At 45.3% G+C, this 24,297-nt stretch overlaps 1 protein-coding gene across 1 annotated transcript in view; it reads left to right on the top strand.

The window, feature by feature from the left end:
- LOC309558183 (BOS complex subunit NOMO3-like) overlaps positions 1-24,297 on the top strand; it is a 236,509-nt gene that overhangs the window by 166,392 nt on the left and 45,820 nt on the right. Inside the window, exons 25-26 of the mRNA XM_082261194.1 lie at positions 3,442-3,583; positions 21,710-21,793. Of these exons, the coding sequence (XP_082117320.1) occupies positions 3,442-3,583; positions 21,710-21,793 (226 nt within the window). The remainder of the gene's footprint in view (positions 1-3,441; positions 3,584-21,709; positions 21,794-24,297) is intronic.

The raw sequence follows: 24,297 nt of genomic DNA, 5'->3' as shown, positions 1-24,297 counted from the left end.
AATTTTGTTTCAGCTCTTTCCGCCATGCATATCCCAGGAGTGGAGAACTGGCAGGCGGATTACCTGAGTCGTCAGGTTTTGGATCAGGGGGAATGGTTACTGCACCGGAGGTGTTTCACCTGCTTTGTGTCCAGTAGGGGACACCCAAAGTCGACTTGTTAGCCTCTCGTCTCAACAAGAAAGTACAGAGGTTTGTAGCCAGAATTTGGGATCCTCTGGCCAATGCCACAGACGCACTGGTGGCTCCTTTGGGGTCAGTATCGGCGGATCTATGCATTCCCTCCGCTTAAACTCCTGCCGAGGCTTCTGCTCAGAATAGAGGTGGAAGGGTTTCTCGTCATTCTGGTGGCCCCAGACTGTCCTTGCCAGTCTTGGTACGCAGATCTGGTAAGGTTGGTCGCCGATGCTCCTTGGAGACTTTCTCTTAGGGAAAATCTGCTGTCTCAAGGGCCAATCTTCCTTCTTGCTTTACAGTCGCTAGCTTTAACGGCGTGGATGTTGAAAGTCTGAGTCAAAGACCCCTGTCCTTTAATACCTGTGATTCCTACACTGTTGAAGGCTAGAAAATCTACCTCCAGGATGATCTATCATCGTGGATCTGAAAATCGTACATCTCATGGTGTGTATCGCTGAAGGTGCATCCTCGCCTTTTTTTGATGGCTAGGATTTTGACCTTTCTCCAAAGAGGGGTTGAGCAGCGGTTGGCCTTGGGTACTATAAAAAGCCAAGTGTCTGCTTTGGCTGCGTTTTTTCCAACGCCCTTTAGCTACGCATGCTTTGATTCACACTTTTATTCAAGGGGTTCGCCGTATGGCTTCTCTAAGATGATCCCTGTTACCTCTGTGGGATCTTAACTTGGTACTGTCTGTTCTTCGAAAACCTCCTTTGAGAACAATAGAGAGATTCCTTTGCTTACACTGTCACTGAACGTAGCCTTTTTGGTGGCTATTACCTCTGCTTGCAGAGTATCTGAATTGGCGGCGCTATTCTGCTGTTCACTTTATCTGGTGGTTGACAGAGATAAGATGGTATGTCGACCTAATCAGTCGTTTCTTCCGAAGGTGGTTTCTGATTTCCATTTGAATGAAGACATTGTGCTGCCTTCATTCTGTCCTAAGCACAAGCATCCCTAGGAAATTGCCTTGCGTGCTTTGGATGTGGTTCGGGCAATTAGGGTTTACATGGCGGCTACTGAATCTTTCAGGAAATCTGACTCTCATTTTGTCCTTACGGAAGGACCTCAAAAGGGATTGGCTGCATCTGCCGCGACCATATCCAGATGGATCAGGCAGACGGTGGTACAGGCTTATTCATTGAAGGGCCAGGTTCCACCTTTCCCTGTGAAGGCGCATTCTACTAGGGCACGGAGTGCCTCTTGGGCTTTTCGCCATCAGGCGTCAGTAATGCAAGTTTGCACGGCGGGATCCTGGTTGTCTGTGCACACGTTAACTAAATGTGTTGGCATCCTCGGATCCTTTTTTTGGCCGCAAGGTTTTGCAGGCTGCTGTTTAAAAGAGAAAAACCTCTTTGAGGGTGTATGTTTTCTAGGTGAGCTCCAGTTGTTCCTGGTTGAGCTCCATGTTCACTGGTTGGCTAAGTTTAGCCTTTGGGGAATTACATTCTTTTCTGCATTTTTTTCCCACCCCTCATGCAAATACTGCTTTAGGACGTCCCAATGGTCAAGAATACGGAACTGCAGCTGTCGATGAACGATAGAGAAAACTGGATTTTTGACTTACTGTAAAATCCTTTTCTCTGATGTTCATTGACAGTCGCAGCACCTGTCCCTCCTATTTCTGAGTGGAATGTTTTTTGTTTTTTTCCTTATAAACACTGATTGAAACAAAACTGAATCCTATAGCAGTGAGTGGGTGTATTCCTGCAGGGACTGCCCCATCTGGCGTAAAGATTTTTCCTGCCTAGTGTCCTACTCATGTAGGGGGCAGCATAACCCAATGGTCAAGAAAAATATGAAGCTGCGTCTGTCAATGAACTTCAGAGAAAAGGATTTTACGGCACTTTTTTCAACTTGGCACTGCGCGACTTTAACTGACAATTACGCGGTCATGCAATGCTGTACCCAAACAAAATTTACATCTTTTTTTTCCCCACAAACCGCTTTCTTTTGATGGTATTTGATCACCTCTGCGCTTTTTACTTTTTGCGATGTTAATAAAAAAAGAGCGAAAATTTTGCGAAAAATTGACATTTTCTACATTGATTACATTGTTAAAAAATATCCAATATATTAAATTTTTGTCATATGTTTAGGCCAAAATGTATTTGGCTACATGTCTTTGACAAAAAAATTCTCAGTGAGTGTATTTTTATCTATTTTAAGACCGGAAGATTTTATCCCCTTCCTGACCAGGCCATATTTTGTGATTCGGCACTGCATTATTTTAATGGACAATTGCGCGGTCCTGCGCGCTGTACCCAAACAAAATTGACGTCCCTTTTTCCCCACAAATAGAGCTTTCTTTTGGTGGTATTTGATCACCTGTGCAATTAATTTTTGAAAAAAAGAGAGCGACAATTTTGGGAAAAAAACTATTTTCCACATTCTGATAAATAACATTCCCAAAAAAAAAAACATTAAAAAATCTAATTTTTGTTTTAAATTTTAGGCCAATTTGTTTTCTGCTACATATTTCTGGTAAAAATAAATCGCAATAAGTGTATTTTGATTGGTTTGCACAAAAGTTAGCGAGTTTACTAACTAAGGGAAAGATTTATGTCATTTTTATTGTGTTTTTTTTTTTTTCTTTTTACTAGTAATGGCGATCTGCAATTTTTTGCGGGACTGTGACATTGTGGCGGCCAGATCGGGCCCCTAACTGACATTTTTGACACTTTTGGGGGGACCAGTGACATTACTACAGTAATCAGTGCTATAAATATGCACTGTTGCTGTAATAATGACACTGGCAGGGAAGTTGTTGGTGATCAAGGGGTTAAATGTATGCCTCATGCTTACTGACGTGTGGGGGGTAGGGTTCTGTGACACAGACAGAGAGCTATGCTGAATCCTGTGATCTCTCCCTGTCTGTCACAGAGTAGATTCGCCTGCTTTGTTTACACAAGCAGGCGGATCTTCTCACACTTTCCCCAATCGGGGAAGAGAGGCGGCGATCAGAGCGGGAGCGAGCCTCCGGCGGCGCGCTCGCTGCCGAGACCACTAGGAGTCCAACGACATAGGTCTATGTCGCTGGACCCAGGGGAACCGACCTCCCACAGTAATATTACTGTGAGCTGTCGGCAAGTGGATAAAGTCCCTTTCTGAGCATGAGCGAATGATGTTAAAACTGTTATATAAAACTCATGTATTTGAAATTCTGTGTGCATACATTTGTGTTTGTATTTTGCTAAGAGAGCTGAGCCTTTTTGCACAAAGTTGCTTAGTGGTTAAGTTGGTAATGGCAAGCTGTCATGTCCTTTCAGTTGTTATGGAACTGTGTCCTCCCTAAATGGTGAGCCTGAGCAAGGAGTATCAGTGGAAGCTGTGGGACAGAAAGACTGTGCAATTTATGGTGAAGATACTGTCACAGACGAGGAGGGGAAATTCAGACTTCGTGGCTTAAGGGTAAGTAGGAAGTTTTAACTGACAAACGTATTAGGGGTTACAGTACATGAATGTCGACACAGAACCAAGTCAAATACACCCTTCTTTCCATAAAAAATATGTTTTGCATTTTGATGCGTATTCACATTGAAATTCATTGGCTTGCATGGTAGCGTAAAAGTAATGCATGGCAAAACTGCTGCACACAGAATCTGGTGCAGCTGTGCATAGTAACCAGTCCGTCTCAGGGTTTTATTGCCAAAGCTCTTCAGTCATTTTTTCATCTTTCCATCTATTAAATTCCCTGCCCTATTTGTTTTGACTTTGGATAGTAAAACATTTTTTTTTGCTAAATACCTTCTACAACCCACTTCCTCTTTCTTGTCTCGTAATAAGCCTAGGCTAATGACATCATGCACTGCTCTCTTATTCTAGTGAGAGTTTGCCAGCAAGGGAGAATGGGTGAGTCATAGGAAAGCCAAAGAGAGCTGGAGGGGGCTGGATGAGGGGGGGGGGGGATAAGAGGAGTCTGCAGAGATCCATGAGTATTCATTGAGAGGGAAATTGTGCAGGCAAGCAGTGCTGTGTGTGTGTGTGTGTGTGTGTGTGTGTGTGTGTGTGTGTATATGTACATATAAAATAATATTCAAAGTGGTTGGAGGGAAGCTTTATATACAAAAAATTAAGGTTCCCCTAAATCGGGACTTTTAAGGCACGTAAATTTTTAAGAAAATGGATAATAGTGATATGAAAATATTAAATTTTATTAAGTTAACAAACACAATAGTAGATTAACCACTTACCGCCCGCCCGCCGTCATATGACGGCGGGACGGTGCGGCTATTATCCTGGGCGGACGTCATATGACGTGACCCAGGAAATGCACGGCAGGCGCGCGATCGCGGGCGCGCCGCCGTGCACTGCCGGTGTCGGGGTGTCCCCGGGACACCCCCCGTCACCGGCAGGGGGGAAACAGCCACTGGGCGTGGCTGTTTCCCACGTGATCGGCTGTGTTCCAATGACACAGCCGATCACAATGGAGGCGGCCGGGAGATGACCGCGCATGCGCGATCGGGAGCGCGCAGCGCGGTCATGTCGGTGGCACTGTGTTCCGTAGGAACACAGCTGTCACCGGCAGTAGTAAACAGTCACTGATAGTGACTGTTTACTATGTGATCGGCTGTGAATCCATTCACAGCCGATCAGAAAATGTAAACAAAGAGCAGTAACTCAGTGTTACTAGCTCTTCTCCCCTCATACAGTTTCCAGTATGAGGGGAGAAGAGCTAGAAATAGTGAGTTACTGCTCTGTACACATGTAAAAGTAAAATCACACTAATAAAGGTCCCCCACACAGTCCTCAGCCCCCCCCAATGTCACCTGTCACCCAACAGTCACCTCATCAGTGCCCAGAAATTGACACCCATAACGTTCACATGTGAGCGCAGCGATCGCAGGCAGAATCACCGCGATTCTGCCCGCAATCCGGAAATCATTGCAAATTGCGGGACGCCTGTGCGTTGCCCGTTTTTTGCAATAGCACCCCAAACGCTGTGCGATGTTGCCACCATTTCCGCCTGCCGAATCGCGGTAACATCGCGCAAACAACGCATGACGCCCAAAAAAGGTACAAGAGCTTCTTTGGGGCGTCATGCGTTGTTTGCGTGATGTTACCTCAATTCGGCAGGCGGAAATCGCAGCAACATCGCACAGCGTTTGGGGTGCTATTGCAAATCACGGGCAACGCACAGGCGTCCCGCGATTTGCAATGATTTCTGGATCACGGGCAGAATCGCAGTGATTCTGCCCGCGATCGCTACGCTCACATGTGAACGTAGCCTAAAATTCACCGGTCACCAGAGACTGCCATCAGTACCGCCGTGCACCATCGCCCGTCACCTGTCACCCATCAGTGACCATCGCCCGTCACCTGTCACCCCATCAATCACCGTCACCTGTCACCCCATCAGTCATCCGCACCTGTCACCCCATCAGTCACCGTCATCTGTCACCCTATCAATCATCGTCACTTGACACCCCATCAGTGATCCTCACTTGTCACCCCATCAATCATCGTCACATGTCACCCCGTCAGTGATTGTCATCTGTCACCCCATCAATCATCGTCACTTGTCACCTCATCAATCATCGTCACCTGTCACCTCATCAGTCATCGTCACCTGTCACCCCATCAGTCATTGTCACCTGTCACCCCATCAGTCATTGTCACCTGTCACCCCATCAGTCATTGTCACCTGTCACCCCATCAGTCATTGTCACCTGTCACCCCATCAGTCATTGTCACCTGTCACCCCATCAGTCATTGTCACCTGTCACCCCATCAGTCATCGTCACCTGTTTGCCATATGCATGCAATCACTTACTGACCGCCTAACGACTATATGCGTCGGCCATTAAAAGCTAAATACTGGGGTTATGGCAGCAGATAGCCCCCATAACCCCGGTATTTTTTGAAACGGCGGGCGGTCGGCTTTCAGATAAGGGTGGTCCCAGTGGCGGATTCGCCGCGGAATTACCCTTACGGTGCAGGGGAAGAGGTGCCCCCCCCCCCTCCTGCCGCGTCCCAGACGTTTTCCCAGCTTACCGGACCAGCCGGCAGCGGGGAAAACTATCCGGTCCCGGATCCTCAGAGACAGGAAGTCGAGTGAGGGCAAGATGGCCCTCACTCAACTCTATGGTCTTGGAGGACCGGAGCTACGTCAAAAGACGTTGCCTAGCAACCGGTTTAAAGGGCCGCTTTTTTTTTTTCTTTTTTTTTTTTTCCTCTTTCAACAATTTTTTTTTTTCTTTTCTTTTTTAGTGTAGTTGTGAGGTGTGAGGTCTTTTTGACCCCAGATCTCACAATAAAGAGGACCTGTCATGCCTATTTCTATTACAAGGGATGTTTACATTCCTTGTAATAGGAATAAAAATGATCAAAACATTTTTTTTTTTTAAACTGTGTAAAAATAAAAAAATAATAAATAAAATAAATAGGAAAAAAAAAAAAAAAAAAAATTAAAGCGCCCTGTCCCCGTTAGCTCGCGCGCAGAAGCAAACGCATACGCAATTCCCGCCCACATATGTAAACGATGTTCAAACCATACATGTGAGGTATCGCCGCGATCGTTAGAGCGAGAGCAATAATTTGAGCCCTAGACCTCCTCTGTAACTCTAAGCTAGTAACCTGCAGAAATTTTTAAAATGTTGCCTATGGGGATTTTTAAGTACCAATGTTTGGCGCCATTCTGTGAGCATGCGCAATTTTGAAGCATGACATGTTGGGTATCTAATTACTCGGCGTAATATTATCTTTCACATTATGGAAAAAAATTGTGCTAAATTTACTGTTTTCTTATTTTTTAGTTCAAAAAAGTGAATTTTTTTCAAAAAAATCGCATCTGGAAGACTGCTGCGCAAATATGGTGTGATAAAAAATATTGCAACGATCTCCATTTTATTCTCTAGGGTCTCTGCTAAAAAAAAATATATAATGTTTGGGGGTTCCAAGTAATTTTCTAGCAAAAAAAATGATTTTAGCTTGTAAACACCAAGTGTCAAAAATAGGCCCAGTCTTAAAGTGGATAAATGGACAACTTTGTGTAAAGCGCTACTTGGATGTTAGGCCTATGTGTGTGGCCAGGCTGTGAAAAAGTGTTACACATGTGGTATCGCCATACTCAGGAGGAATAGCAGAATGTATTTTGGGGTGCAATTTTTGCTATGTACATGCTATGTGTTAGAAATATTGCATAAATGGACAGCTTTGTGTAAAAAAAAATGTGTTTTCATTTTCTTTCCACATTTTCCAAAAACTTGTGGAAAAAAATGACATATTCAAAAGACTCATTATGCCTCAAAAATTATACGTTGGGCTGTTTGCTTTCCAAAATGGGGTCATTTTATGGGGGTTTCCATTGTCCTGGTGCTCCAGGGCCTTCAAAAGTGCTATAGGTTGTCAGGAAATTATATGTGTAATTTGTGCTCCTAGAATGCCGGACGGGGCTACTTGAATGTTAGGCCTCTGTATGTGGCCAGGCTGTGAAAAAGTCTCACACATGTGGTATCGCCATACTCAGGCGGAGTAGTAGAATGTGTTTTGGGGTGTAGTTGCAAGTATACATGTGCTGTGTGAGAGAAATAACCTGTTAATATGGCAATTTGTAAAAAAAAAAAAAAAAAAAAATCTTCATTTTGCAGAGTTGTGGGAAAAAATGACAACTTCAAAAAACTCTCCATGCCCCTTATTAAATACCTTGGAATGTCTACTTTCCAAAAAGGGGTCATTTGGGGGGTATTTGTACTTTCCTGACTTTTTAGTGTCTCAAGAAATGAGATAGGCCTTCAGTACATCAGGTGTGAGCAAGTGTGATCAATTTTCAATGATTCGCACCATAGCTTGTGGACTCTATAACTTTCACAAAGACCAAATAATATACACTTACTTGGGTTATTTTTACCAAAGATAAGTAGCAGTATAAATTTTGGCCAAAATTTGTGAAGAAAAATGACTAATTTGCAAAATTTTATGACAGAAACAAAGAAAAATGCGTTTTTTCACGATATTTTCAGTCTTTTTTTATTTATAGCACAAAAAATAAAAAACCCAGTATTGATCAAATACCATCAAAAGAAAGCTCTATTTGTGTGAAAAAAAGGACACAATTTTTGTATGGGTACAGTGTTGCATGACTGAGTAATTCTCAGTCAAAGTGTGAGAGCGCTGAAAGCTGAAAATCGGTCTGGGCAGGAAGGGGGTGAAAGTGCACTGTAGGCAAGTGGTTAAAAAACATTGTGCAAGCAGGCAAAGGACAGAAGGAAACAACTCATATCGCTAGAACATATAACCCGACATGTTTCGGAGCTGAAATACTTGCTCCTTCTTCAGGGGTGGAGGTTCAAAGCGGTACTCTGGTGGTAGAAAAATGGACGTATAAGAACCAACAATTATAGAGGTTTTTACATATTAGATAGTGACTATTACAGTTCACACATGTAATGAGTACTTGCAGAGTTAGATCAAAACTGAGCTTGGAGAGCCTGCACAGGGGTTAAAAACATCTGGTGGTGTGGATCTATCTGGCGGACATATGCAGCAGCATCAATTATGGATTGGTATACAAATTGCAAAAACCACAGCTGTTGGACCAGGTCAATGACCGCAATCAACTGGACATCTGAAGTCCTCAAAACGGGAGGAGCCAGGAGCAGTCTCCTAGGGGCAAAGTGTATCCAGTGTGAGTGCTGCCGATCTGGAAGATAGGCAGACAGCAGGTGGTTAACTTCAAATTTAGTTCAACAGTATAAAATAAACTGTATAGCAATGTTTAAAAAAGAAAAAAATTAAGTAGAAAGATGACAAAAAGGAGACTGCAAAATGCCAAGGGATTAAGTTGCTTTAGGGGATAAAGCAAGAGAGAAGTATAGAGCATACCTTATTGTTAGACCAGATTCAAATAGCGGCGTCCTCTCCACACTGCAGCCAGCAAACAAAAGCGCTGGCTGTGTGTTGGGAGAGGTGCACTATAAGAGTGCTCGCCGATGAGTGGGGATGTGTTACAGCTGGCATCACAGGGAGGACTCCCTGGAGCGCTGATGCCGGGCCCGCCCCCAGCCCATGTGTCACGCAGCAGCGTGACCTGGTGTGGGCGGAGCCGGCACTTGCGCTCCACCGGCACGGAGATTGCAACCGGAAGTGTGTGGAAACACCACGGCTGCTAATTGGTCGAACACTGGACCACCAAGGAACAGAGTAGATGGAAGGAAGGACCAAGACAACACATTGCTAGACCGCAAAGTGTGTCTCACCGTGCCGGGATGGACAGAAAAGGGGGGACATAATCTGGAGACACAACTAGCTGGGAATTGTATTAAAAATATGGCAAAATATTACATTAAAAAGTAATGCTGCATGTGCCGTCAACTAAACGGGCAGAAGAAAAGAAACTGTATATAATAAGCGGCCAGCATGTCGCCAAGAAAAGATCGGCCACCAGATGTAATTAGAGTGCTGGTCATTGACAATTGATAACAACAATGTTCAAAAAAAAGGGGAGAAGGAAGACAAAGAGGAACATAATAAGCAAAAAATAATAATTAATATATATATTTTTGGAGGAACAATACTGTAAAGAGACGATTGCGTAGTACATATTAATATATAAGAACAGGTACACAATAGACTGATGCATGAAACCATATTGGAAAAAAAAAAAACGGTCAAAGCCTATGGTGACAATAATACATAATATATATATTACATACAGTTACATACAAACAGTCAAAAGGACTAATGTAATACAATAGGCATGGAACAAAGGAAACAAACATAGATGGCAAAGGGGACAGCAATGAAGACAGGAAAGGACAAGCACCAAATATTATGGGAGATAGCATAATAGGGGAGTGGCATGGAATTACAGAAATACTGTATTTTAGGTTTCCATACCCCCCGAGTTAAAGCCCTCAAGGTATGGTTTGAATGATAGGGTCCCATTCAACCCTGGGGGTTCAGTGGCCTTCAAATAATAAATCCACCTTAGCTCAAGCTGGAGGAGAGCCTTGTTCCAGTCACCTCCTCTGGAGCCAGGGTGGATTCGGTCCAAGATCAAAAACTTGATCCTGGGCATTTAGCCGGCGTGCACTGTGGCCACATGTCTACCCAAGGTTAAATCTGGATCTGATTTTCTCATGCTCAGAATGTGGTGGTAGGCACGTTGCCAGAATTCTTGTTTGGTTTTACCAATGTAAAAACATTGGCAAGTGCAGAGTAGAAGGTAAACTACGCCAACAGTCCGGCAGTTAGCAAAATGTTTTGCTTGATATGTGTTTCCATTGGGTAGTAGGGAGGGAAGCTTTATATGGCAAATATGTTTTTGTTACACATTTTGTGAGCAGACTGTAGTTCCTCTTTAAAGCGGTTGTAAACCCTATAAAAAAAAAAACATAAAAAAAAAAAAACCTGCAAGACAAAGGCATAATGAGCTAGTATGCATCGCATACTAGCCCATTATGTGTAACTTACCTTAAAACGAAGCCCCGACACGGACCCCCGGACAGCGCTGCCGGCGCTGCCATGATCCCTCGACGTCTCTTCCGGGTTCGGCGGCTCCGGCGCGCTGATTGGCCGGAAGAGACGGCTCCAGCGCGATGATTGGCCGGAGCCGTGATGACGTCACTCCCGCGCATGCGCGCGGGAGTGATTTTTCCGGCAAGCTCCCGGCAACTTAATTGAAGGTCCCCCCGGACCTTCAGAGCGCATGCGCCGCTCGCGCGAGCGGCTGTATGCACTGTAAATATCTCCTAAACTGTGCCGGTTTAGGAGATATTATTTGTACCTACAGGTAAGCCTTATTATAGGCTTACCTGTAGGTAAAAGTGTCAAAAAGCGGGATAGTACCGCTTTAAATGAACAAACTGAAGTAAGAAGCAAATTGGTTACTATGCACAGCTGCATTCGCCAGTTTTAGCAAACTGCTTTTATCACCTTTTCAAAGCATTTAAAATAAATTGTAAGGGAAAATAAATGCAGCTGTGTAAGTTGCAAAGTTGTAATTTCTTGTTTTGTTTTTATATTAGGAACATGTAGATTGTTTTGTAAAGTGGCTCTGTGTTTTTGTAAATGTGTTACCTAAATATAACCTATTCAAATAAAACGACAAAAAGGAAAAATGGAAATTTTTTTTTTTTTATTGCATATTATTTTCTCTACCATCCATTTAGGTATTGCTTGATAGTAGGGTTATTTTGTTAGACACTAGGCACATAGAAAAGGAGGTCAGCCCCCTAGAAACTATCACCTCACACCTGCTCATTTCTGCTTAGTGTCCTTAGAAGAATAGCGGTCTTTCTTCCTTCTGTATTTTTCATTTCATTGGAAGATTTGTTTTTTACTATCGGCATTTATTGGTCTTGGCTTGGACTTTGCTTATGCAGTATGGTAATGGTGAGTGCACACATGCTCTCGAATTTCCTCCCCCTACAGTTTTTTGTGGAGATTATTGCGGCAGCGCTTTCCACAAGAAGCTCTGCAGGTTCCTCTAATCGGAAATGCAGCATATTGGGAGTAGAATCATTCTTAGTGACTTTACAGCTTTGCCTGCAGTGACATCTTGTAACAAAGCCATCTTTTTTGTTTTTAACTGCTGACATCCCGCAAGGCTTGGGTCGGTTTGTATTCCTGGGGGATTTTCTTTTTCTTCTTGAAGGTGGCCTCAAAAATGCGTTAGATGGCAATGAATGCTAGGTGAGTTAAGTCTTGGGTAACCCTTTTTTCTGTTCAGATGCATAGAGTGATCTGGCTTAATTGCTGGTTGGTAGAGCAACAAAATAAGAAGACTTTATGGCTACCCTTTGTAGGGTATCAACTTTGTGCTGGAAGAAATTGTTAAATCGACATGGGTCGACACCTTCATATTCTGCATCAAAATGTTTCTTTTGTTTCTCGAAGCTAGTTTTCCAAACCAACAAGTCTTCTTCCACCCCATCAGGCTCAGGAGGTCTAAACATCTTTGGCAAACATAGGGATCCAAACCTGCAGATAAACCAGCTTTCACATGAAGTTTCATCCCCAACCAGCTCCAGCAGAGGTTGGGGCTCCTGGATGGCTTTTGCAGAAATTTGGAAGGTTTGCATAGCTGAAGCATGAGTGCAGAGGTAGTAACCAAATGCTACTGAATAGTTTAACCACCTTCTTCCGCCTTGACTTTACCTTTCCTGTGTCTCAGCAACATCAGACAGACCTTCTTTTATTCTAGGTTCACACTTATGCGAATTGGATGCGGGTTTTCCGCATCCAATTAAAGGCCAGTTCATTCATTTCCAGGGCGGCCGCGTAACGCACTGCAGAAGGGTCCCATGCGTCTTTTGCTCCGTTTCAGGTCTGAATTCATGCAAAAATTCGAACCTGAAACGGTGAACAGGGACGCACCAGACCCCTTGCTGCAAGCCGCTCCCCAAAAAGTGTGAACCCAGGCTTAGTCATTCAGGGATTGTGAAACCAGGGGGTTTTCATTTCTGTTCTTCCAACCAAATGATTGAAGGGTAAAACCGGTTTACAGTTCTGAAACCCAAAAGAAGCGTTTGCCCTGTCTTGGATTTAAAGGATCTCAGGCCTTTTGTTTGTTTTTAAGTTTTACGTGGAATCTATTGGGTACTGAGTATGTCTGCCTGCATTATGAAAACTTCTTTGCTTCCATCAACGTAAAAGATGCCTGTTTACATATTCTTATCTTTACACGTCATCAGCAAATTCTTTGCTTTACTGAGGGCAACAACCACTCACTTTTTTATTCAGCCTTGCCTTGGCCCCAAGTATTCATACAGATATTGTCACCAGTTCTGGCTGCAAGAACAGATCTCCTGTGTCTGGAAACCAATATGTTAATCATGTGAACCTTGAGGTCCTCATGATGGAATCAGAGATGACTGCTCAAAGTTCAGATCAACCTATCACTTGGAGTAATTGAGCCTTCTCCTGGATACCTTTGAGGCCTAGGGTCTTCTTACATAAGCTAAAGATGCAGAATCTAGGTTGGCAACTATTTTAAACGCTAGTCTTTCCTGCAGAGCTGCATGCAAATACTGTAATGAATAGTACCCATCTTCAAAGTACTCAATTTCACTCCAGAAATCAACAGACTATTCTCACATTTTTCTCAATATTTCTTGCGTGGGACACTAGAACAGATGATCTGCTTACATCCCTAAACCTGAATATGTCTCTGTGGTGGCTTTTGTCGCCAACGAGGGCATGTTTTTCTTTTCTTTTTTTTTTTCTTCCCTTTTGATTGGAAGATTGTTACAATGGACATCATCTTGATAGCAGAGCAGCATTAGATTGGTTTGGGTCCCAATCACGACACTGCCTGCCTGGAGTTTGCATGCTCTGGTTTCCTCCCACACTCCGAAGACCTGCTAAAAGGTTAATTGGCTCCTGTCTAAATTGGCCCTAGTTTATAAATGTGAGTTAGGGACCTTAGATTGTAAGCTGCTTGAGGGCAGGGACTGATATGAATGTACAATATATATGGAAAGCACTGCGGAAATTGACTGCACTATAAAAGTACCTGTAATACAAAATTAAAATAAGAGCTATTCTATAATATTTGTTCTATACAGTAGCACTCTTCAAGAGAACAGGTTCTTAGCTTGCATTAAGAGCTTATGGACCAGGTTAACACTTTTCAAACTAAGGTTTTAATAATGAAAAGGTCAAAGTTGGTGCAAATATAATATTTACAGAAAAAAAAGAAAGGTGTTTCAAAGAAATAGAGACCTATTTCAGCAATAGCAAAATAAGGCAGAATTGTAGAGGAAGAATACTTGCAGTCAATGTCCTGGGTATTAGAGTTCAGTCAACGAGCCAGATGTTCTCAGTTCTCAAACTTGACAGATGTTCCTGCCTTGATGGTAAAGGAGAACTCTTCAACTGTTTAGGGATCTCTCTTTTTCTCTATCGCTCATTGACAGACGTAGTCTTCTTGATTCTCAAGAGCTGGGTTATGTTGTCTCCGCAGGAGTAGGACTAGGCAGAAAGACAAAACGTTCTGGCTCCACCTTAGGGGCAGTCCCTGAGGGTATATCCTCCCTCTCTCTGCTACAGGGAATCAGTTTTTTTCTGTCTAGTCAGGAGTAAGGACCTAAGTTCCTTGCTGGGATCTTTTGGTCCTGGCAAGATTTTTTTCTTTAGAAAAGACATTTTTTTAGGTAGTTTTTCTCCAGCGTTTTTTTCCTGTGAGATCTTCAAGCAAAAACGCTGGACTGGGCGACACTTGTGGTCACCCCAGCCGGCCTACGAGCGCCCGCAGACCATTGCATTGCGCTTGGTCGGCCGCGACACATTCAAGTAAGTATGCGGGGCCGGATGTTGAGATCCAGTGGTCACCCCGGTTTCTGCCTACGAGCGCGTGCAGACCAGAGCTCCGCGCTGGGTCGGCCGCGACGGAGTCCCAGTGGAGGGACTGACCTTGCGAGTTAAAAGTCTCGCTTGGACGCCAGGAACCAGAGAGTCGAGGCGTCCGGAGTGGCCCACAACCCCCCACCCCGGTGGAGAGGGTATTGTGAAGAGAGGGTGCCTGTCGGTTTGGTATGGTGAGTAAACGTTCCCTTTTTTCTTTCCTCGTTATGAGGCAGTATGAATTATGGGCCCCTCCATACATGGTCAGTATATATCTGACACTAAAAAGTCCCCCTTGTAAATACAGTATGTGTTTGTGGGAAGTGGACTTGGTTTGAGAGCTAACACTCTACCCAGCAGACTGTAATATTACAGCAGACATAGGAGGTATAATCCTACCTTATTTGTAGTCTATCTCCTGTAGATCAATATATCGCCACTTAGCAGAGATGCAGGTGGATGTGCTGGGAAAACTATTTCGGCGATCCGCCGCCATTTTGCCGTAGACCAAGTGCATGTATGTCCTCAGGTCACGCCGGCCGCCATGTTTTTGGAGTCTTATGTCTCTTGTATGGGGGCGGCCATGTTTCATGAGCCCAGCTACCTCGTGGAGAGCTGGGAACGCCGGAAGGTGTACACAGGGGGCGGAGCCACGTCCTTCTACCCGGGAAAAAGCAACAGCTCCTTCCAGTCTGTAAAAGACAGACGCTGACTGCAGTTGGTTGGAAACTTCACTGCATCGGTTGGTGAGCCTTGGGGGTCCCTCTCTCTCTCTGTGGGGATCGAGAAGCAGGTACTCTGAGGGGCGCTATTGCGCTAGGGGGAGACACATAAAAAAAAAAAAAAAAAGTTTTTTTGTTTTTTATGGCAAAGTTGTCCTGAGTTAACATGGACCCTGCCACTCATGTATCTCCTCCGGATCCCCTCGAGGGGTCTGCAGGATCCTCCAGCACCCCACTGACGATTGAATCATTGTCAGCTATTATGGAAACTTTTGTGTCCCGGGTGGAAGTGGCTTGTCAGGGACAGGGCGCAAGAAAGCGACCCCCGCCTAACCCCTTATTATCTGAAACCTCGGATTCAGACTCTGAGCCTATTTCTGCAGTTGCAGGTACTTCATCTGGGATTGGTGTCTCGGGTACTGTCTCTTCAGACAGTGAGGAGGATGTTTCGGCATCAGCCATAGCCAGAGAGGAAGCGTTGGTAAACGCACTCATTGTATCTGTTCAAGAAACCTTAAGATTACAGGGTATTCCGTCAGAAATAGCTGAAACTGAAATCCCTTTTGGGACTAAAAAACGCATCAAAGTGGCGAAGGTTTTTCCATTGCCCAAATGTTTTGGCAATCCAATCGAAGAAGAATGGCGTCTGCCAAAACGCACTTTTACTATTTCCAAACGCATTAACAGGCGTTATCCGTTTGAGGAAACCCTCATTAAGAAATGGACAGAACCACCTGTGGTGGATTCACCAATTGCTAGATTGAATAAAGCCACGGTTATTCCTCTAGAAGACGCTCCGTCTTTTAAAGATCCAGTGGATCGCAAGATAGAAGCTATGTCTCGCACCATGTTTTCCTTGATTGGATCAGCTTTCAGACCTATAATAGCTATTGGTCTGGTTTCGCAGGCTGTAACTGAATGGACCAAGTGGTTACGCCGGGACTTAGAAGAGGCCCCTCAGGCGGTATCAGATTTGTTGGAACAAATGATACAGGGGTTACAGTTTGTGTGTGATGCGGCGTTAGACGCCACTCCATTATTGGCGCGAGCATCAGTCTCAGCAGTGGTTCTCAGGCGTACACTGTGGCTAAAAGGTTGGTTAGCCGACCAAGGTTCCAAAAAAGCATTGGCTAATATCCCCTTTTTAGGAGAGCGTCTATTTGGAGCCAACTTAGATGAGATCATTAAGGATCTCACGGGTGGAAAGAGCACCTTTTTACCGCAAAATTTTAAAGGTAAAGGAACTCGTCAAAGACGAGGGCCTTCTTTTTCTGCTCACAAGAGGTTTTTTCGTCCCGCGGGTGAAAAAATTAAGTCCTCCAAAGCTCCTTCAGGAGGCGTCAGGGGTCGTTGGTCGTGCAAGCAAAAGCCCGCCCCCTCCAGACCTGAAGATAAATCGTCCAAAGCCTGAAGGTGCGCCCCCACCCATAACTGGGGTGGGGGGACGTCTTCGCCGGTTCCCGGATCCATGGCTTTCCAGAATCCCGGACAAGTGGGTTTGCGAAGTCATAAGGTCAGGGTACAAGATCGAGTTTCGATCTCTCCCACCGGCGCGATTCTTCCCTTCCAATATTCGACTATCCCCGGATCGTTTAGAAGATCTGCGGAGAGCAGTCACGAATTTACTACAACAAGGAGTGGTAGTCCACGTTCCTTGGACAGAACGTTTTCAAGGGTTTTATTCAAACCTATTTACAATACCCAGGAAAGAGGGCAAAGTGCGTCCAATTCTGGACTTAAGGGCACTCAATTCCTTTGTCAACATAAGAAAATTCAGAATGGAGTCCATTCGCACAGTAGCAGCCTCCCTGCATCCAGGGGATGTCCTAGCGTCCATAGACATCAAGGACGCATATCTTCACATTCCCATTTTCGCAGGACATCAGCGGTTTCTACGCTTTTCCGTAGAAGAGAACCACTATCAGTTTGTGGCGTTACCTTTCGGTCTCGCCACGGCTCCTCGGGTCTTCACGAAGGTGTTGGCCCCAATGTTGGCACTACTGCGCCAAAGAGGTATATCGATTCTTGGTTACCTAGACGATCTTCTGCTTCATGCAGAGTCTCCTCAGACCTTGCTACAAAACATAGAAATTACTATGATTTCTTTACAGGAATTCGGGTGGCTGGTGAACCAGCAAAAGTCATGTCTGGTTCCCACCCAGAGGCTCGAATATCTGGGTCTAATTCTAGACACAGTCAGGACAAGAGTTTTCCTTCCGGTAGGGAAACTCCGAAAGATTCAATCTGTAGTCCAGTTGTTACTATCCAACAGCTGGTCTTCCCTTCGGACTTGCATGAGGGTTCTGGGGTTGATGGTGGCTTCCTTCGAAGCAGTAGACATCCAAAAAGAGAGAGACCGCACTCAGAGATGTTAAATAAAAATCTTTAGGACTCCTTTATTCTCCATAAATCCAACAGACAGCAGACAGACAGTGCAATACATGAACAGACGTGTCGGGTTGACGCGTTTCACAATAAAAATCGCTTATTCATAACCACACACACATAACCAGGTGTGTGGTTATGAATAAGCGATTTTTATCGTGAAACGCGTCAACCCGACACGTCTGTTCGTGTATTGCACTGTCTGTCTGCTGTCTGTTGGATTTATGGAGAATAAAGGAATCCTAAAGATTTTTATTTAACATCTCTGAGTGCGGTCTCTCTCTTTTTGGATGTCTACATGCTTGGATGGCGGATCTGACCTGCACCGAGTGCTGAACTTGCACCTGAGCGGCTTTCTTCCTTGTTTTTGCTTCCTTCGAAGCAGTCCCATTTGCCCAGTCCCATACCCGAATTCTTCAGCAAGAGATTCTTCTCAGATGGAATCGGAATCCGGAATCCCTGGACAATCAGATCCGATTGAGCAAACAGACCAGAGAGTCTCTGGTCTGGTGGCTTCGGTCTCCGATGCTCAGCCAGGGAAAGTCATTTCTGCCAATATATTGGACGATAGTGACCACGGATGCCAGTCTATCCGGATGGGGAGGAATTCTCGGTCAGTTATCTGTCCAGGGACTTTGGTCCCCGGAAGAATCCAGGTTACCGATAAATGTATTGGAACTGAGAGCGATCAGACTTTGTCTGATTCACTGGACCGAGCAGCTCCAGGGCAGCCCGGTTCGGATCCAGTAGGACAATGCCACGGCCGTGGCTTATGTCAATCACCAGGGGGGCACCAAGAGTGTCCGAGCGGCCAAAGAAGTGGCTTGCATTCTTCGCTGGGCGGAACGATTTGTTCCAGCTATCTCTGCGGTGTTCATTCCGGGGGTGGAGAATTGGCAGGCAGATTATCTCAGCCGTCAGACTCTGGATCAGGGGGAATGGTCCCTCCATCCAGACGTTTTCCACCAGTTGTGCCTACGGTGGGGCACCCCGGATGTGGATCTGTTGGCATCACGATTCAACAGGAAAGTACAGAGATTCGTGGCTCGCTCCCGCGATCCTCTAGCAGAGACCGCAGACGCATTGATCGCCCCGTGGGGGCAATACCAGCTAATGTATGCCTTCCCTCCTCTCGCGTTACTGCCAAGACTTCTTCGCAGGATAGAGGAGGAAGGAATTCCAGTAATTCTGGTAGCTCCGGACTGGCCTCGTCGAGCTTGGTACGCCGACGTGGTCAGACTGGTGGTGGACGTCCCGTGGAGACTTCCTCTCAGGGAGGACCTACTGTCTCAGGGACCGATCTTCCATCCTGCTTTACGATCGCTGGCTTTAACGGCCTGGCTATTGAGACCCAGGTGCTGAAGGACAAGGGATTGTCAGCTTCAGTTATTCCTACTCTAGTTGAAGCAAGGAAAGCGACTTCCAGAAAGACTTATCATCGTACATGGAAGTCCTACATTGCATGGTGTGAACCTCTGGGGTTCCGTCCACGGACTTATTCGGTTAGCCGAATATTAGCCTTTCTGCAACAAGGGGTTGAGCAGAAACTGGCCTTGAGCACTATCAAGGGTCAGGTCTCAGCATTAGCTATCTTCTTTCAGAAGCCTTTGGCTACTCATTCCTTGGTGCGGAATTTCATCCAGGGGGTGCGACATCTGGCTCCGCCAGTGCGCGCGCCGTTACCACCCTGGGATCTTAATTTAGTATTGTCGGTTCTTCAGAAACCTCCCTTTGAAGATATTAGGGAGATTCCTCTACCTACGTTGTCCCAGAAGGTGGCCTTCTTGGTGGCTATCACTTCTGCACGCAGGGTGTCAGAACTGGCCGCTTTATCTTGTCGTTCCCCATATCTGGTGGTTCATATAGATAAGGTGGTTCTTCGTCCGAATCCATCCTTCCTACCAAAAGTGGTTTCAGAATTTCATCTGAATGAAGAAATTGTATTACCTTCCCTGTGTCCTAAGCCCAGTCATCCTCGGGAGTTCGCTTTACACTCCTTGGATGTGGTCCGGGCGATCAGGGTATACTTGAAAACGACAGACTCGTTTTGCAAGACGGATTCACTTTTTGTGATCCCGGATGGACCCAAAAAGGGGTTGCCTGCATCTGCCGCGACCATTTCCAAATGGATCAGACAGACGGTGGTACAGGCTTATTCTATTAAGGGTCGGGAGCCCCCGTTCCCTGTTAAGGCGCATTCCACTCGGGCACTTAGTGCGTCATGGGCCTTTCGCCATCAGGCGTCAGTGGTCCAGGTGTGCAAGGCGGCTACCTGGTCGTCGGTGCATACCTTTACAAAACATTATAAAGTTGATGTAATGGCATCGTCTGATGCCTCGTTTGGCCGCAAGGTTTTGCAGGCCGCCATTTGAGGAGACCAGTGGTCTACCTCGAGGGTTTTTTTCCGTTGGAAATTTTCATTTGAGTCTCATTCTTTGTTTATAATGAGCCTTTAAAACTTCTAGTTTGGCACCGGTTGGGCCTTCTAGATTGGATTTTGATTTTTGTCAATCCCACCCCTCATTTGTGGCACTGCTTCTGGATGTCCCAGCTCTTGAGAATCAAGAAGACTACGTCTGTCAATGAGCGATAGAGAAAAATGGATTTTTGTAAGATCTTACCGTAAAATCCTTTTCTCTTAAGCTCATTGACAGACGTAGTACCCGCCCCTCTATCATTGAGTTGGGTTGGGTTAAATTCTCTGTTACTGCTTTAGAACAGAACTGATTCCCTGTAGCAGAGAGAGGGAGGATGTACCCTCAGGGACTGCCCCTAAGGTGGAGCCAGAACGTTTTGTCTTTCTGCCTAGTCCTACTCCTGCGGAGACAACATAACCCAGCTCTTGAGAATCAAGAAGACTACGTCTGTCAATGAGCTTAAGAGAAAAGGATTTTACGGTAAGATCTTACAAAAATCCATTTTTCTCTGAAATCAAAGGGTAGTTGACAGATGCCCTTGACCAATAAAATGGAGTGGCCATGGGCTGTCCTGAGTTTGACAATATCTGTTCCCTCCTCTATAGACAGTTTTATACCACTATTCATATCTTCCAATATATACCGATTTACATTCTTCAAACTGAAAGATTATGGTTCAGCATTGAATCTCCCAACCAGGGATACTAAACATAGGATAGCTCAGATAAACCTGTCACCCAGGGAATATCTGACGGCTATCTTCCCTTCTATATGTGCTAGTGTGGTCATGCTTGACCTTAATTCGTTCAGTATGACATTTCTCATCCAAATATATACTTATTGTTAATGTGTCATGTTCCTCTCTGAGTTTATGAATCGTGTGTTTGTTTAAAGTTTGGAATTGGGCAGAGCTCTATGATTGTCTTTTACGATCCCCATTAGTTCTGGTTATCCTTAATGGATTTGGTCAAAGTTTTATGATAGGCCTGGACAGAAGAAACTGACATGCTGCCAGGACTCAATTAGCGGTTTACAGCTCAGCACAGGCCTAAGTGCTGGTTTTTGATATCTCTGAGTTGAGATAACTGCTCTTTTGAAGTGTAAAACCTATTAATTTCATGAATTAAAGGAGGAAGGAGGGGGAATAATATCAATGCGTGTATAACTGTTCTGCAAGACTGTCATGGCTGACCTATAATGACTGAACAACATGGCTGCTTGCTTTTTGTGTCCAGTACGGGATATCATTTCAGATATATCTAATGCAGATGCTACTTTCAGTTGAAAAGTTACACAAGCAACTATTTAATGCATTTGGTTTTCTGTCTTGTTGGACTAGTTAGCTTGTGTTATCTTTGTTGTGCCCACCCCTATTTTTGAGCTGTATTTTGACGTTTCTAGGTTTCTTATCTAATGAACAAAAGAGAAAATAGGATTTTTGTACTTGTAAAATCCTTTTCTCTGAGTTCACACAACACCCTCCCCTCATATGCTATTGTTTTCTCTTTGGACTGCTGGCTGCATCTGAGCAAGTGTGAGGGTTATAGCCACTAGAGATCTTGTCTTCAGTTTTCTACAAACCTAGTTTCCATTTCTCCTGTAGGTCACCGTATAACTGTAGGTTTCTTACTATTAAGTTGTATTTTGTTAACTCCAAACAAAGGGTTTTACAGTAAGTACAAAAATTAATGTACAATATAAAATTTTTTACATTTTTTTTTTTTTAGCCTGAATGTGTATACCATGTGCAACTGAAGGCTGAGGGAAATGATCATATTGAACGTGCACTACCATCCTATAGAGCCATTGAGGTGAGTTAATTATCAATGTACATTTGACTTTTCCTTTTGAGCTTTCTAATATATTTTGCCCTAATGATAACCCCAGTTTAATATTTATTTCTCTTTCGTTCATCATTTTCGTTATATCTTTTGTTTATATTTCCTCCTCCAGGAGTAGGACTAGGCAGAACAAAAAACACCTGACTACACCCATGGGCAGTCCTCAGCTTGTTATATAACCCTTCCTCTTTGCTCTAGGTAATCCGTTTTAATCTGTCTAGTCAGGAGTAAGGACCTAGGCTCCCGGCTGGGATTTCTGGTCTTAGCAATTTTCTCCTTACATCTTTTTTGTTTTCTCCCGGGAGAGCTACAATCAACTGTGGTCCCCCCCCAGCCCGGCCAGCGAGCGCATGCGTGCAGACCACAGCTACGTGCTAGGTCGGCAGGGTCGCATACAACCGGGTCTGAGTCGCAGCGGTCCCTTAGCCGACAGCTCCCCTACTTCGGTGGCGAGGAGTTCTGTCTTGAGCATTACCAGCACCATAGAAGGGTAAGTACAGTCCTCCCTCTCCCCTTTTGGTGGTTTTCTTCTTAAGTGGACGTGGGTAACCTCCATGGACGGTCGGACCTGCCTGCAGGTTCCCTCCTTCCACCCTAAATCTCTCACTGGGCTGGGTTTCCACCACTCCCATTCCCCCCTGTCTGTACCTAGAGTCTGGTGGGGGTCCCCAGGGCAAAGAATGCAGCAGAGACCCCTGGGGTCTCTCCCCCCCTCCCCCATCCCCACTCTGTAAGGGTCCTGGGATAGTGGTAGGAGACTCCTAGAAGCATGCCCTGCTGTTTGCAGTGTGGGTATAGTGCAGGGGGGTCCCAGTGCAGATACCAGTGCAGAGTGCACAGCAGAGTCTCCCCTAAACATGTGTCCTACCTTCAGGGGGGTCGGCTTGCAGAGGGTGCAGCATTGGCAGCATGCTTCAGTGTTTGTAGCTGATGGTGGCCATTTTCCCTTTTCTTCGGTTGGCGGCCATGTTTGTGTAGTCAGATGATGTCACGGGGGCCATTTTCCCTTAGTCTGCGAGACGCTGGAGACGACTGAAGCCTCGTTGGGATGCCAAAGCTCCTTCTCTTCCTCCTTTCCCTTTCCTGTGCCCGGAACAAATGAACAGAGACAGCGTCCATGATAATGCTAGGTTTGAATTCTCTGCGCTCCCCTGGTCGGTAGGGTGAGTCTTTGAGGGTCCCTGTTATCTATCTCTCTCTCTCTCTCTCTCTCTCTCTCTCTCTGCTAATGGCTACCCTGAACCTTGAGGGGATCCTTTACTGGTGCCAAAAGATGTTTTTTGTACTTTGTCCTTTCCTTATAGAGCCTCAGGGTCACATCTCTCCCACTGATCCCTCATGGAGATGGCAGGTTCCTCGGAACCCCAGCTTCCCATGGTTGCCCTGATGGTGGTCCTGCAGTCCTTAGTATCCCGGGTAGAAGTGGAGTTTGGGCAAAGGCCCAATAAGAAGCATCCCCCACCTTCCCCCCTACTCTGGCTGTCTTATCGGATTCTAAGCCTGATGGCGCCATGGAGACAGCTTGTCCAGGGGGATTTAATCGCTCATCCCCTGATCCATCTCATAGTGAGGATTATTCCTCCCTGTTTGCAGCAACAGCGAATGAAAAAGCGGTGTGTGAGACTTTTTAAAATGGAGGTTGCGGCTGATGTAGCCATGGACGTGGCTGTCGCTTGGTAGGCACCAGTCACATCGTACTCCCCAGGTGTTTCCTTATGCGCCTTATTATGGCAGGTGTTGGGAACAAACAAAATTACCCTTTTGTGGTCCCCAAACGTTTTGCTGTACGATTACCCTTTTGAGGAGTCACTTTTAAAAAAGTGAGATAGTCCACCAGTGGTGTACCCTTCTGTTTCCAGGTTGAATGAAGCAACCATGATGCCAGTTGAGGAATCCCCGTCCTTTTAAGGACCCGGGTGACAGGAAAGCGGAGGCTTTGGCACGCGGCATGTTTACTATGGCTGGTTCGGCGTTGCAGCCGGTCTTTGCCCCAGCCCTGGTGTCTCAGATCTTAACTGAATGGACCATGCTTTTGCGCCAGGGCCTGGGGGATGAGCAGGCCCCCGCTGCTTATGTTGATTTAGTGGATGACGTTTTTTTTGTGATGCAGCTTTGCATACAGCTCCTGTTCTATCCAAACTTTGTTTCAGTGGTGGTGATTAGGCGTGTGCTGTGGCTTAAGAATTTGTCCGCAGACCAAGCCTCTAAGAAAGCTCTCATTGATCTGCCCTTTCAAGGCGATCGCTTGTTTGGAGCTATCCTTGATGACGACATTAAAGGGTATCACAGGAGGGAAGAGTACCTTCCTGACATAGTCTAGGAAAGGGAAGGAGCCTCGCCACAGAGACACACATAGAAAATGATTTTGTGCTTCTAGGCCAGAGAATAAGGGAAATAGATCTTTTAAATATTCCCCAGGAGGTTCCAAACAGTCTTGGCCTGGTAAGCCTAGAACTAGCTTCCCCAGACCAGCA

Source organism: Pelophylax lessonae, assembly GCF_965119305.1.
Source record: "Pelophylax lessonae genome assembly, chromosome: 6".
Classification (NCBI taxonomy): Eukaryota; Metazoa; Chordata; class Amphibia; order Anura; family Ranidae; genus Pelophylax; species Pelophylax lessonae.
The sequence above is the reverse complement of the archived record's forward strand: the minus strand, read 5'-3'. Positions and strand labels throughout refer to the sequence as shown.